This window comes from Nyctereutes procyonoides, unplaced genomic scaffold (assembly GCF_905146905.1).
Source record: "Nyctereutes procyonoides isolate TBG_1078 unplaced genomic scaffold, NYPRO_anot_genome, whole genome shotgun sequence".
Lineage (NCBI taxonomy): Eukaryota > Metazoa > Chordata > Mammalia > Carnivora > Canidae > Nyctereutes > Nyctereutes procyonoides.
In genome coordinates this window covers 24,151,935-24,164,535 of record NW_026575040.1, presented here as the reverse complement: position 1 = coordinate 24,164,535, position 12,601 = coordinate 24,151,935, and the positions used below count along the sequence as shown (strand labels likewise).

Below are 12,601 nucleotides of genomic sequence, written 5' to 3'. Positions count from 1 at the left end.
CTAACAATGAACAATTAAAAAGTTAAAAAACATTATTCACATGCTTACTATGTGCTTGGCACTGTTCTAAGTACTTCATAAATACCAACTCATTTAATCTTCAAACAAACAAACAAAACTATACCTCTATAAAACAGGGATTTTCTGGAGTATGCAGTCTGGCTCCCAACTCTAAGCTCTTAACTATTACATTACTGGTCATAATGACAGAACTTCAAAAAACCCAGCTCGAGTGTGAATCCCAGGAACCTGTAATCTTTAAAAAGTTCCACAGGAGATGCTGATGCATACCAAAGGGTGAGAACCACTGGTCTGTGCTATAACTTAAGATTCATCATAATTTTATTTCTTTAAATATAAAAATGAAATTACAATTCTGAAAGAATTTATCTGTGGTTCCTGTTCCCTACTTCATGGAATACTCTTTCCCCAGTTCTGCCAGGCTAACTTGAAAGTCTATTTAACCCTCAATTTCAGGCAATCTGTTAGTTCCCCAGGTAGCATTTGCTTTACCTTTTGTATTTCTTCTACTTGACATTTATGACAGTCCTATAACTCCCTATTAATCCTGTTGTATTCAAATTTGACTAAATTCCATTGAGGGCAGAGATCACATCTGTCTGGTTCACTAATGTATTGTCAACACCTAGTACAATTCTTGGCATCCAAAAGACACATAATAAATATGTATTAAATTAACAATTTTGTATTTTTATAAGCAATTAAAGAAAGCGTAGATCCACTTATTAAATTATGTGTATTTGTATCTTTGGCCTAATAAAGTATTGTAGTAACCAAATTTGCTAACATTTTATACATTATACTATTTAAGAAAATGTTTACCTGGAAGTTTAAGCTTTCTACAACAAGAATTACAGTGATGTTTTGCTCTGAAGTTTTTTATTGCATCTTCACCTAGATTTGCTGGGCCAAAAACCATATCACAGGATCTGGAATTGGTAGTTTAAAAAAAAAAAAGGCAATTTATGCAAATAGAAATGTAGAATTTGAAATTATAAAAATATTTTAATGAAATTATTAAAACTTATTACCTCTTTTCTTCTGCCTTTATCACAGATGGGTCAGTCAAATTTTCACCCACACCTTTATATGTATATATAAAAAAAGACAATTTGTATGATTGATGTAGACACTGACACTTGAGTAATAAAAAAATCATGAGAGATTTTATAGTGTTATTAATTATATAGCATTATTCAAGAGGGTATTTTTTTCTCTTGATATTTTATAATGACTATGAAATTGCCAAAGTTCGTAGATAGGCAGATGAGCTCCCAATGGCACTGCTTCTGATACAACAGGGACAAAGTTGCAAATAAACATCTCCGTATGTAAAAGATCTACATGATCTCCCTGTTTTTCTTTAAGATTTATGTATTTATTTGAGACCAAGACAGAAAGAGCAAGCGAGTGCAAGCAGGGGGAGGGGCAAAGAAGAGGGGGACAGAATCCTTAAGCAGGCTCGAGGCTGAGCGCAGAGCCAGATGCCAGGTTTGATCTCATGACCCTAAGATGACCTGAGCTGAAATCAAGAGTCGTAAGCTTAACCAACTGAGCCACCCAGTTTCCCTTTCCCTTTTTCAACGTAGCAAAGAACAATTAGATACATGAAAGCATAATTTATAGGCCATTTTAAAAGTGTTTTTGGTTTTTTAAAACTGCTACACTAACATATGAATATATCCTCTTGTAGTCTGCTTGACTCTCTCTCTCTAAAATAAATAAATCAATCATTTCTTTAAAACAAGATTATTCGACACTGGAGAGTCTGTGGAGAAATGGGCATTCACAAACAGTGCTAAGTATGAATTCCTATAACCTTTTGGAAAAGGAACCCAGCAGTAGCTATTAAAACTGTACCCATTTCTAACTTAAGCCAATTCAGGAATATGGACATAAAAGTAGCAATACATGAGTATGTTTGTTGCAGCATTGTTTATAGTAGCAAAAAAGAAAAAAAAAGACTAAATTATGTCACTCCTCCATATTATATTATGCAAATATTAAAAGGAGTAACTTAGATTTATCAGTAACGACCCAAAAGATGCCCATGACATAGCTGGAAAAAGAACGAGTGAAATACACACACATACACACACACGGCATCATCCCAGTAGAGGAAAATCACAACATAAAACAAAATAATCAAAAATAAGAAAAAAGGGGGCACCTGAGTTGCTCAGTGGGTTAAGTGTCTTGACTCTTGATTTTGGCTCAGGTCATGATCCTAGGGCTGTGAGATGGAGCCCCAACTTGGGCTCCACACTGGGCATGGGCCCTGCTAAAGATCTCTCTCCTGCTCTACTCCCTCTTTAAAAAATTAAAAAAAAAATTTAAAAGGTAAAAAAAAGCCTCCATTTGTGTATTTGTCTTCATAAAAGTAGAGAAATAGTAAAGATGGGAAAACCGTTCTTTATATATTTCTATATTGTTTAACTTGTTTGCAGTAATTGTGTCAAATATTCCTATGAAAAATGGCTTCAGGAACATATTAATGATATAAAGAACGGCACTACTTTCCTTAGTGAAAATAACTCCCATCTTTTATTTTTATTTATTTGTTTTAAGTAAGCTCTACTCTCACATGGGACTTGACTGAGATCAAGTCATAAGCCCTGGGGGGCCTGGGTGGCTCAGTCGGTTAAGTATGTATCTGCCTTTGGTCATGATCTTGGGGTCTTGGATCCAAGTCTCTGGTCAGGCTCCCTGCTCAGTGGGAAGCCTGCTTCTCGTGCTCCCTCTGCTCCTCCTCACCCATGAGCTCTCTCATTCACTCTTTCTCAAATAAATAAATAAAATCTTAAAAAATAAAAAAGGTCACAAGCCATACCAAAGGAGTCAGCCAGGCACACTAACTCCCATCTTTTAAATTAATAGTTCAGACAAAATCTGTTTGGCTTTATCTCCTATGCATGTTTGAAGATAATTAAAGGATGCTTATTTAGGAATAAACTTTAAGGGGAGCCCTGGGTGGCTCAGTAGTTTAGCGCCTGCCTTTGGTCCAGGGCACAATCCTGGAGACCCAGGATCGAGTCCCACGTCGGGCTCCCTGCATGGAGCCTGCTTCTCCCTCTGCCTGTGTCTCTGCCTCTCTCTCTCTCTCTCTCTGTCCATCATGAATAAATAAAATCTTAAAAAAAAAAAGGAATAAGCTTTAAGATCCTTTTTACTTAATTGGATTGACTTGTCTAACATTTTACATCGGTGTCACTATATATACTACTAAATCATTTATGTAAAATGATGAACTACTGAAAAAAGGATAGTTATTTTTACAGAGATTTTCTTTCTTGAGCTTGAATCAATGCCATTTACTTTTCAGCACAACCCTTTATATTTGTGACTGTATATAACAAAAAAATTTATCAAGTGATAAACATTCTAAAAAATTTTCTTTATGTGATTTTGAAATCTGGTCTGTGTTAACATTTGAAATTAAGGCTGCTCTTCAGGAAAAAAAATTATGGAAGCTATAATGTGAAAGTACAACTCAGGCAGAGTTGGCAACTTGCTCAGTTTTATTTTCCTTTGACCCTATTGTGAAGCTTCAGACATTACTCTGAGCAAATTTGCCCTCTCCAAGCCACAACTTTCTTTTTCTATGTATGAGAGTTTGTCTACAAAAATGGTTATGATCAGTTTTTCCTTCCTTGTATATACGTGCTACTCTACTCAAGAAGTGCTGGAATCCATTTCCACCTCTTGAATCTGGGCTGTCCTTATTATCTGTCTTTACCAGTAAAATATGGAGGAAGAGATCTGAGCTAGTTCTGGACTTAGTCCTCAGAGTTTCTGCTTTCTCTCTGTAGGAAGCTAGCTGCTATGTAAAGTCTAACTATCCAAAACTACCATGCTAGGAGAAAGTCCCGTTAATCAGCCGTTGGAAAGGTCGCATGGCGGAGAACTGAGGGATTCAGATGTCAGAGAACAGCAACCTCAGACATCTGACTCCAGTAAGCTGTCCATACTTACTCTCCAGCCATTCAAACCCTCTGAGGAGATAGCAGAAATAAGCCATCCCCACTATGCCCATTTCAAATTCCTGAAACCAAAGAACTGTAAGCAAATAAAATGGTTGTTTTAATCCATTAAATGTTTAAGTAGTTTAGTTCACAATAGTAGATAATATAAACACCAGGAATAACAAAATACCTGTTACTGTTACAAAGAAACAGTCTTAATAATTCTAAAGGACTGAGGCTACATACACATCTAAAAGTAGAATAGTGGGGGGGATCCCCAGGTGGCTCAGCAGTTTAGCACCTGTTTTTGGCGCAGGGTGTAATCCTGGGGTCCCGGAATCGAATCCCACATCGGGCTCCCTGCGTGGAGCCTGCTTCTCCCTTTGCCTGTGTCTCTGTCTCTCTCTCTCCCTGTGTCTCTCATGAACAAGTGAATAAAATCTTTTAAAAATAAATAAAATAGTGGATTGCATGTATTTTTATCAAAATATGTATTATCCAAACAATAATTAAGATAGCAAGATCCCACCATTCAGGGAGGACCCTGATGGCTATATGCTAATGGTTATTGACTTGCTTTTTTAATAGCTTCTACTGACCCACAGTTGTTTTTTTGTTATTGTTTTAAGATTTTTATTTATTTATTTGTGAGAGGCACAGAGACAGAGGCAGAAATATAGGCAGAGGGAGAAGCAAGCTCCCTGTGGGGAGCCCGATGCGATCCCAGGACCCCAGGATCATGACCCGAGCCAAAGACAGACACTCGACACTCAACCACTGAGCCACCCAGGTGTCCCCTGACCCATGGTTTTACCTATGTGTAAATTAATGGATTTCGGTATATCGCTCATAACATATGAATAGGTGAGAATCTACTGTACAATTACACCGTAGCAAAACTTTAATAAACTTACCTTGTAAATCAAGTACCAATAACTCCCCTCTTGTATATTCATAAGTCCAGTGGCTAAAGGCTAGCATGATCTCTTCCAGTGTATTAGTTGGAATAATCTCATCACCATTATTATTGTTGTATTTTCTAAATTCTCCAGTCATACATTCTTCCACAGCAAACCACTGTCCTGCTGAATGGCAATACAGCAGGAAAACTTCAAGGAACCTTATGAAAAACAGTTACAGACATTACTAGCAGTTTTGTTAATAAAATTCTAATTGAGCTTTAAAATGGGTAAATAAATAATAAATAATAAATAAATAATAAATAAAATGACTTTTATTATTATAAAAGTCAAAAGAGGATGCCATCCATATAAAACCAAAGATCTCAAGAAAAATTTCAAGATTTACCTTGGAGAATATGGTATGGATTTGGGTTTCATTTGGTTGAAAGCAAATGTGAGCTTCTGTGCTGCTCTCTGTTGTTGAATTTCCTATAGAGCAACAAAAATACACATATACAAAAAAAAAACCCTGTTGAAAACTGAAACTAAAATCTTATTTGGTTTAACATACTTTAGAAGTGAAAACATGAACCTTAAATAATGCTCCACTGTTACACATTCACTAGCACTTACTCTGAGACACAGATGCAGAACTGTATCTTCTTTATAAATACTTGACCATGTGTTAACCACCTCAGGAAGAAAAGATTTGATAATATAAAGATGGCCTGATTTGAGGATATCATGTTCTGACCAGGTACACTGTACTTTGACAGCTCTCCGTAAACCGCCTCCCATCTCCTCTTTACTTAAAAACTCTATTTTGGCACAGAGGCCAAGCTGTGACCAAGAAGACATGCTGTTATTCAGTATACTGGGTGAACTCTCTTCCAAACGATACACTGTGACAGGCTCACCTGCAAGATGAATGAACACATTCTGAGGTCAAATTATGACTCTTTAAAATGACAAAGAGAATAAAAATTGGCAAGAATATTTTGTTAAATAAGAAATAGGAAATGAATTGGACAAAGTTGTAATTTTATAAAGGAAGTTTAAGGGCAACAAATGTTCATGAATCTAGAATCTACTAATATCTCTAAATTCATGTACATTTAGTAATGATAAGCATTTTTGAAATTATGAACATCTTCAAGAAAAACTTTAAGAAAACAACCATTCCAAAAATCCTATAATGTCAATTTATCTATGGTTTCTTTACTAGACAATGGTTTCAGACCCTTTTTCAATGAGAAATACACCATTACTTCCGGATACGCTAGAAATAGAGATATCTAATACTTCTGATTATTCTTTCTTCTATTTAAACCATACCCGACTCTTGCTAATTAAAATTTACATAAAATGGACACTTCTTAATGAGACCCTTCTTTCTGTCACCAGCCATGTTCTATACAATAGCTAAAATCACCCATGTCCTATATAAAAGCTAAAATCAATAAAAAGTTATAAAAAATAAAAATTATTAATTTATTATTAACAAAAAAATTTATTTCCCCCTTCATTTACTTTTTGGATTTACCTCTTGGAGGCACAGGTGTAAATGGAATGCTCTGGGATAATCTCATCAAATTATTTCTTTCCACAGCTGCACAAAAATGAGAGAAAAATAATGAAATCCCTAAAAGCTCAAAATATTCTTTTTCAAAATATTGTTAATGTTTTGTTGTTAACAGTACTTACCTGAGTAATAGTAATTTGTATCCATAACTGGTTTAAACGGAGAAGCAAGACCTAAAATGCAAATAAATAAATGAAACCCTTTTAAAAGTACTAACGTAGCATAAATTTCATCCTAAGTTCCTTCTTGCAAGCTCTCTTCACCAATATAGAAAAATACAATAAAATATATTCATCATGTGCTTGCTGTACTTTTTCATTATGCCAGATCAGTCCTAACTGTGCACTCAGATACCCAAAAGGGAAAAAGTACATGATGTTTGACACTCTGTCATAAACTGTATTCTTCCCATATGCCTTATTCAAAAGAAAAAATATCTTTTAGTTTTCAACTTTCAGGAGGTGGGGCCTGTGGCCAAGTAACCATTTTAGTGAGCTGACCATAGGAAGATGAACTCTGGAATGTGAAACATACCCCAAAGAGCCCCTGCTCCATATCTAAATGTATTGAGGACTTTACTTTTTAATTGTAGTAAGAAGAAGCTATGTGTTAAGTTTATAGAATATAAATGAAAAAGAACATATTGTCTTGCAGGAGAAGGCAATCAGTCAACAGTTTTAATGTGTAGTAAATAAAAAACATACACATTATATATACATTTATGTATATAATAAGACTACATATATATATGATGTATATACATCATAGGACTATACAGGAGGGATACCAAATGCCTCCTGCTTGAAGAAACATTGAAGGATGTCTCAGAAAAGAAAGAAAAGATAGTAGTTTTGAAGGTAGTTATGTGGTCAGGGCAACATTTGCAAAGGCATGGGATTATTAAAGTGCATGCTGTGCCTGAGAAACTGCAAGTGGTTCAGCATGAATAGAATAGCAGTTTTCAATACTAATTTTAAATAAATATATTGTATATGATATAATATATAAACATATAATAAATACAAATCAGCACCCCTTGATACATTATATAATATTTTGTTATATAATATATAAATGTATTGTTATTAATATTAGTATGTAATATATAAACATATAATAAATACAAATCAGCATCACCTGAGAGGTTTTTTCTTTTTTTAAATTTTTTTTTTTTAATTTATGATAGTCACACAGAGAGAGAGAGAGAGAGAGAGAGAGAGGCAGAGACATAGGCAGAGGGAGAAGCAGGCTCCATGCACCGGGAGCCTGATGTGGGATTCGATCCCGGGTCTCCAGGATCGCACCCTGGGCCAAAGGCAGGCGCCAAACCGCTGTGCCACCCAGGGATCCCCTGAGAGGTTTTTTCAATGTGCACCTACCCAGACCTCACTCCAAAATATTCTAATTCTGTCGATATGTCAGCATAAAGTGATTCTCCACAAATACTTGGAATATATAACCAAGACTGCAAACTAATAAACAAGAGTACAGGCATGCCTATAGGAGGTAAAGCTACACCAAATTGTTAGGAACCAAATATGCCATGCTAAGAAACGATACTGGATTTTAGCCAATGACAGTGGGGAAAATGAAAAGCAGAAGATGATAAGTGTAGTGGCAGAAGAGAAGACAGACTGAAAGGGAGCCTAAGTGGCATAACCCTAAAAACCCAGATGGCAGTAAAATACTAAATGCGAACATATATATATATGTATATATATATATGTATATATATATGTATATATATATATACATATATATATATATATATATATGTATATATATATATACCTTATCACCTAGGAGTACAAGACCAATAAAAAATAAATACAAATATTTACCAAACAACAGGAACAAGAATACTCATCAACAGCACTATTCACAGTAATCATACAGTGGAACTATGAAATGCCCATCAAATAATAGAATGGATAAACTCAATATATTCACAGAAGGAAATACTGTATAGTAATGAGAATGCACGAACTACCACTAGACACATGAATCTCATAAACATATGTAAGGAGGAAAAAGCCAGACACAAAAGTATGTACTTTATGATTCCATAAACATGAGGAGCTGGGGTATTGGCGATATTGTTTTGTAATGTGGGTGCTGATTACATGGGTATACTTAGAGTACCCGTGCATGTTATATACTTCAACAAAAGGTTTAAAAAATGAAGGGGTGAACTGAAAGCAGGAGCAGGATGTAAAGTGGAAAGTGGGTTCTAGAGATATTTAAGAAGTAAATACAAAAGGACTTTGTGAGTGCAAGGTCAAGGGGGTCAAGAGTAATTAATTCCTCAGGTTTGACCTCACTGACTGAAAGAGTATCATTAACTAAAACAGGGACTACAAGGGAAAAGAGCAGGCTAGGTCATAGAGATAAAGGGAGGTGGGGTGACAGTAAAGATATTATATGGTGAGTTCATATATTTGTGAAGCTGTTATTCTGAAGAGAAACTAGCTGAGGGAAGAAATTTTTATCACATTGGCTTTCAAACATGAAGTCTAAAGTTTCCTAGCTAGAATAATGTGTTATTTGCTGTTAACAGATCACAGATGATCCTCATTTTTTCACATTAAATCTACCATATGGACTCACCATTCAGTGTTCCTTCTTCAGATGGCCTAAAGAAAACCAAAAAATATGAGTTGTGATGCAATCTTTGTTTTGGTTACCATACAATTTCTTATTTGTAAAGTTATTATGATTATTTAATATAATACTATTTAAGTAATTCTGAGATCCAGACTCACTTTCGTTTGAATATATGCCATTTCCCTTAAGCCAATGTCAAATTCACACATGGATATAAATATGTCAACATACATACATTTTATTAACACTTTGTACCTTCAATTTCTTTTATTTTATTTTTTTAAGATTTTATTTATTCATGAGAGACAGAGAGACAGACAGAGAGAGAGAGAGAGAGAGAGAGAGAGAGACACAGAGACACAGGTAGAGGAAGAAGCAGACTCCATGCAGGGAGTCTGATGTGGGACTGGATCCCAGGACTTCAAGATCACGCCCTGGGCCAAAGGCAGGTGCTAAACCGCTGAGCCACCCAGGGATCCCCTGTACCTCCAATTTATACCTAAATGTTAGTAGTTTGCTGCCAAATTGAAGGTTCTAGTACTAATAGAGTAAAATATTCTATGACTTCTCTATTCATGGAGATAAATTCTATACTATATTAAGAATGCCTTGAAATGACTTTGCAGATTTCTGAAAATACAGAATTGCGGGCAAAGAATGGAGAGAAAGGCAAATAGACATCATTTGGCAAAACTCAATTTATAATGTTGAAAAAAAATTTCCAATGTTGAATATATTTATTTGTAACAACATATATTGGTACCAAGAGGAGGTTTTATTAATCCCATAGATTCCAGTGCAAATTAGACAGGTATAGTAGAAAGGAAAATGCAGTAAGAATCAAGTAAAATGGGTTAGAAGCTTAGCTCTCTCATCCTACAGCTATGGGGCCTTGATCAGGACTAAAAAAGACCAGATTCAGAAAGGACCTCTGAAGTGAAGAACTTTTACAGTCTCTTTCTAGCTCTTACTTTGATCTGATACTGTTATTTCCTACTGACTTTCACCTTAATATAAATATTTTATTATAGGAAGTATTTTCACCCTAGCCTCATCTCCTTGCTGCTGATAAACTACTCTTAGCATCTAAAAAGTACTAACCAACTCCACCTCTTTGGGTATTTCTATGGCACAACATTGTGTGAGATAAGGTTCTCTTGCTAGCTGAGTTAACATCAACTTCAAGTACCTATTCTGTATTTACATCGTATGATTTTGGTTATAAAAGATAGTATACTCTGAAGAGATCTGACTACAGATTGGTCTTCCAAATGCCATACAGGCCCATAATATCCAAAGAACTTGAATATTGGATGTCCATGTGGCACTTGGTTTATTTTCTTCTCTCTATATTCACATATATTTCTGGTACACAAAGGAAATGGGGAACACTGTGGAATATCTAATAATTTCCTTCTCAAGTAGTCCATATCTCAAAGTAACTCTATTATGCTTCCAGTATCAAATAGGCATTAAAACAAGGACTTTTTTTTTTTAATGTTCTTTAGAATCCTAAAAAAACTAATTCTCAGGCTGGAATCACATAGATTATCTTTGATTCTTCTTTATGTTTAATCTGTACTAAAATTTTTTACTTTCTAGGGATGATTACCTGTCAGATTGCCTTTTGTTTCCACATTTGGTTCTGGATTACTGTATCAGCTTTGTAGTGGATCTCCCTGAATGCAAACTTTTTAATGTATACTGTGTAATAACTGCTCTAATTACCTTTCCAAAAGCAGGGGTAAGGCTTGCTGATTACAATGATGGGCATAGAAGTTAGCTAAGTGCAAAGCTAAATTGTCAAACTAGATCTCTGAATAAATTTATTCAACAGCAAGTTGGAAACAGGACTAAATAAAATCATATTATAAGGAAGATTTTAGTAGAGTAGTAATTATAGTATGGCTCTAACAATGTAACTAATAAAGAATTATAATTTTAAATGTATATATTAATTCATAATAAATGAGTGCCCCCAATCTCGTCTATGTAAAGACAAGAGCCACTTAAATAAATAATTATCATCCATCTATAAAGGAGTATTTAAGAAATGGTACAAAGAAAAAAAAAGGACATCAAATAACTATGATACTTTTTAGGTTAATGATAAGAAAAGACTTACTTACATTTCTCTGTTTGATGGTCTATCTTGTAACCAATCCTTTAGTCAAAAACAAACACAAACGTAAAGTTAAAGAAAAAAAATCTCTCTAGATGAAGTATAACTGTTTAAACCTGTTTTGTTTCCTATAGTAGGTTTTAAGAATGAAGGACTGAAAAATTAATGTGAAGTCCTTGTTTCATACACCTGAACTAATAAAATAATAAATGGATATAATTATCTTAAGACCACTCCACAATATAGAATAATTTTGTGATTGTTATTTCCTACAATATAATTATAGTCTGGCTAGTTGCTTTTTTCTGATGACAACTTTATACTCTTAAATACTATGTGCCCACAAAAGAAAAACACAACAAAGTATAAAGAGTAAAGTTAAAATCATGCACACTGTAAACAAATCACCAAAAACATTTAGACATATTTCATTAAAGTCTTTTTCTGTATGTGTGTATTGTTTTTACTCTGCAGTTTTTTCATCTAATTTTAACTGTATGATTACATTCTGATCCAATTTAGTAATTCTCTGTTTAGCTATGCCTGATCTATGTTGTCATTAACTTCCAATGAGTTATTTTTTATTTTAGATTTTTTTCCCCTAATTTTCAGGACTTTTTGAATAGCGTCTTTTCTTTTTATAAATTTGTTTTAATCACTTTAATAATCATACTTGTTTTAGATCTGTAACCAATAATTCTACTATCTTAAGTTATTAGAGGTTTAATGCTGTTTATGTAACTTGAAACCCAAAAGTTTTATAATTTGGCATTGTCAGGTCATCTTCAATAGAACTTAATTTGTGGCAAAATTCTGCTGCTTAGGTTCAGGATAGGTCTTCCAGAAAGAAGGAACTGTTACTATGAAACTGTGTTAACTAACCCTCTCTTCTCATTGAATTAATTTTTTTAATAACATGATTTTCAATAATACAACCTCCTTATAGCAGAATGTAAGTTAATATGTTCCTGATAATCCAGGATAATTATGAGTAGTGATTTCTATACCTGACTCATATAAAGGAACAGTTTTTCTTTTTCCCAAGCTATTTGTTTGGCTTGCCAGAGTATGCTTTTAAAGTGTTTGTAAAATCAAATACTACCTAAATTGGCTGGGAATGACTTCATACAGTTTCACTACAAACAGATTACTGTTTTTCTTTTGTATAAATTTTTCTTTAAAATTTCCTAAACTATTGCATAGACAGTAATCTCTCTTAAACTGGCCATAGCAATATTTTTTTCTAGCTATCTCTCCGGAGGCAAGGGAAATAAAAGCAAAAATAAAGGCAAGGGAAATAAAAGCAAAAATAAACTATGGGGATTACATGAAAAAGTTTCTGATAGTAAAGGAACAATCAACAAAACTAAAAGGCAATCTATGGAATGGGAGAATATATTTGCAAATG

At 34.2% G+C, this 12,601-nt stretch overlaps 1 protein-coding gene across 3 annotated transcripts in view; it reads right to left on the bottom strand.

The window, feature by feature from the left end:
* The window catches only part of TRPM7 (transient receptor potential cation channel subfamily M member 7), a 119,825-nt gene that overhangs the window by 9,282 nt on the left and 97,942 nt on the right, over nucleotides 1-12,601 (bottom strand). For all 3 annotated transcript variants that reach the window (XM_055319774.1, XM_055319776.1, XM_055319775.1), the window contains exons 30-38: nucleotides 11,201-11,235; nucleotides 9,075-9,100; nucleotides 6,590-6,640; nucleotides 6,429-6,494; nucleotides 5,519-5,802; nucleotides 5,292-5,374; nucleotides 4,898-5,103; nucleotides 1,053-1,104; nucleotides 844-950 (exon numbers count right to left, since the gene is read on the bottom strand). In XM_055319774.1, coding sequence (XP_055175749.1) covers nucleotides 844-950; nucleotides 1,053-1,104; nucleotides 4,898-5,103; nucleotides 5,292-5,374; nucleotides 5,519-5,802; nucleotides 6,429-6,494; nucleotides 6,590-6,640; nucleotides 9,075-9,100; nucleotides 11,201-11,235 — 910 coding nt within the window. The remainder of the gene's footprint in view (nucleotides 1-843; nucleotides 951-1,052; nucleotides 1,105-4,897; nucleotides 5,104-5,291; nucleotides 5,375-5,518; nucleotides 5,803-6,428; nucleotides 6,495-6,589; nucleotides 6,641-9,074; nucleotides 9,101-11,200; nucleotides 11,236-12,601) is intronic.